Raw genomic sequence first — 2,236 nt, forward strand, 5'->3', positions numbered from 1 at the left:
ACCACTGATATCTGTAGAAGGACTAGCTGTCGCCCGCGACTCTGTTCGCGTGGAATAAAAAAAACTGAATTAGTTGTCTATGTATTCTTCTGTGTTCTACATCTATGCAAAATTTCAGTGAGATGCGTGACGCCTTTCTGATAATACCCTCTAACAAACATCTATCCATCCATCCTAAAGTTCGTATTTATTATATTAGTAAGACAAATCATTGGGAATTACAGTTTTGCTTTGTTCCGATTGAACCGGTTATTGATGTCACGTGAAAGTTAATTCTATGTATAATATTAGTTCGAATTCTCATCACCGCTACAAACTGCTACCATCAGCGACAAAATGGCGGGAATCAAATTGGCACAAAACACTACGTCGTATAGCCAGTCCATTTATAGAGTCAGTGACAGACTATTAAAGTTACCGAGGCATCAAAATGTTTGAATAAAACTTATGTGATTTTCTTTACCAGTTGGAAACGCTGAAGAACCAAGTGGGAGCGGAGACATTCGAGCGACTGGTGCAGTCAACTGACCCCGATACATTGAAACAAATCCGAGAGTACATACCACTTTGAATATACATAAGGTAATAAAAAGCGAACAATATGAGATAATTGGAAATTTATTCATATTTGTTATAAAATATAAAATAAAACTATGACCTATTTATGTCTTTTACGTAATTCTTAATGGGGAGAAAAATTGAAATCTCTATCAAAGTTCTTATACTAGCGTTTAAAAAAATAAAAATGTTTTCTTTTAAAATTTTTTGTTATGACAAATTTATGAACTAACCTAAAAAAAAACTTATTTTTGTTTTTTTTTTGTTTAATTTGACGGAGTCGCAATGGCTACAATCCACAGAGTGAAATAGTTTGTAGATAAAATTGTTTTGTTTACATTTTCATCATTTCATTAATCACTAGGCCGTTTTCAGTTTTTTGTACATCTTTGGTATATTTAAAGTTATTTCCACTATTGATAATGCATTCATAGTGAGAAAAAGTCAGTTTTTCTCTCCATTCGCACGTATTGCCTTGAAACAATCGAACAAATTTGACGATATTATTTAATGGAATTGTTCAAAATAGCGTCAAATACACACTCGTACACAATTAATTAACACTTAAAATTTGATTGTGTTAGCGATGTCAATATTACCATATGGAAACTTTTGTTATCAATAGAGTTTGGAATTATCGTGGTTGGACTATATCAGATGAATAATATGTAATTGAGCAATATGTACGTAAGAACGCTAATAGCCTAATGGCTAAGGGTTCGGATTGTATATCACTTGGTCGAGAGTTCGAATCTCGCCATTCGACTTTCGTAAATCATATCCAAGCACAAGCTTAGAGCTTAGTACAAAAATCTGCTAATATTACTAATATAAATGCGAATGTTTACATGGATGGATGTTTGTTTGTTATCAGATTTAGATGAAATTTGGCATAGATATAAAAAATTGCCTGGAAGAACACATTTTTTGGAATTCCGTGCGGACGGATTCGCGGATATTTAACAAAAAAATAAAGAGAAACTGATTGACAGAGAAATATTGTTAAATTTATTGCTAAGTATTTCTCATAGTTAGTTTTCAAACGAAATCCCATCGTGTTATTAAATTAAAAGCTCGGTTAATATACTTTTATAAGAATTTATTCATATTTGTTTATATCTATACATTCTTACTTGTTTCAAGAATTCAAGTATTTTTTCAAGATTTTTTTATTTATTTATAAAACTTACATTTTCTCTAGTAAAGCAATGGAAGTAAAACAATTCATTTTGATTTGTTCTGTGTCGTCATTATATTTTAAATATTGTCATTTTAACCCTTAAATGGACGATTTTTTTTTTACGTTTTAAAAAAATATATTTGTGTAATAGACATGTATTACTGTCTAGGAAAAATGAGTAAAAAAATCTAGACATGAAGTACAAAATTCGTTCAGAAATAAGAACTAGTTGTCAAAATTAACAAAAAAATAAAATAAAGATAATTTTATCTGTGATGTTTAGTATGTTGTTTAAAAACAACATTGTCCATTTAAGGGTTAATTATACGCGGCGTACGCGTCGACGACGGGTGGACGCCGCGTGATCACAGGAGCGAAAGAGATAGATACATTCTGAAACTTCAAGTTTCAAATGAATCTATAGAAGTGACACTTTCGATAAATTACGTGATTGTTGCGCGTTAGTTCTATACATGTTTGAAGTTCGTTATAGAATCG

General features: G+C 31.1%; 1 protein-coding gene across 2 annotated transcripts in view; it reads left to right on the top strand.

The window, feature by feature from the left end:
- Positions 1 to 1,066, top strand: part of Impbeta11 (importin beta11) — a 10,480-nt gene extending 9,414 nt beyond the window's left edge. Inside the window, exons 17-18 of one of the 2 annotated variants that reach the window (XM_013314551.1) lie at positions 467 to 605; positions 658 to 1,066. In XM_013314551.1, coding sequence (XP_013170005.1) covers positions 467 to 571 — 105 coding nt within the window. In that variant the 3' untranslated portion in view covers positions 572 to 605; positions 658 to 1,066. The other variant, XM_013314550.1, reaches the window with a different exon arrangement.
- Positions 1,067 to 2,236: the final 1,170 nt, after the last annotated feature.

Source organism: Papilio xuthus, unplaced genomic scaffold, assembly GCF_000836235.2.
Source record: "Papilio xuthus unplaced genomic scaffold, Pxut_1.1 DF827461.1, whole genome shotgun sequence".
NCBI classification, from domain to species: Eukaryota; Metazoa; Arthropoda; class Insecta; order Lepidoptera; family Papilionidae; genus Papilio; species Papilio xuthus.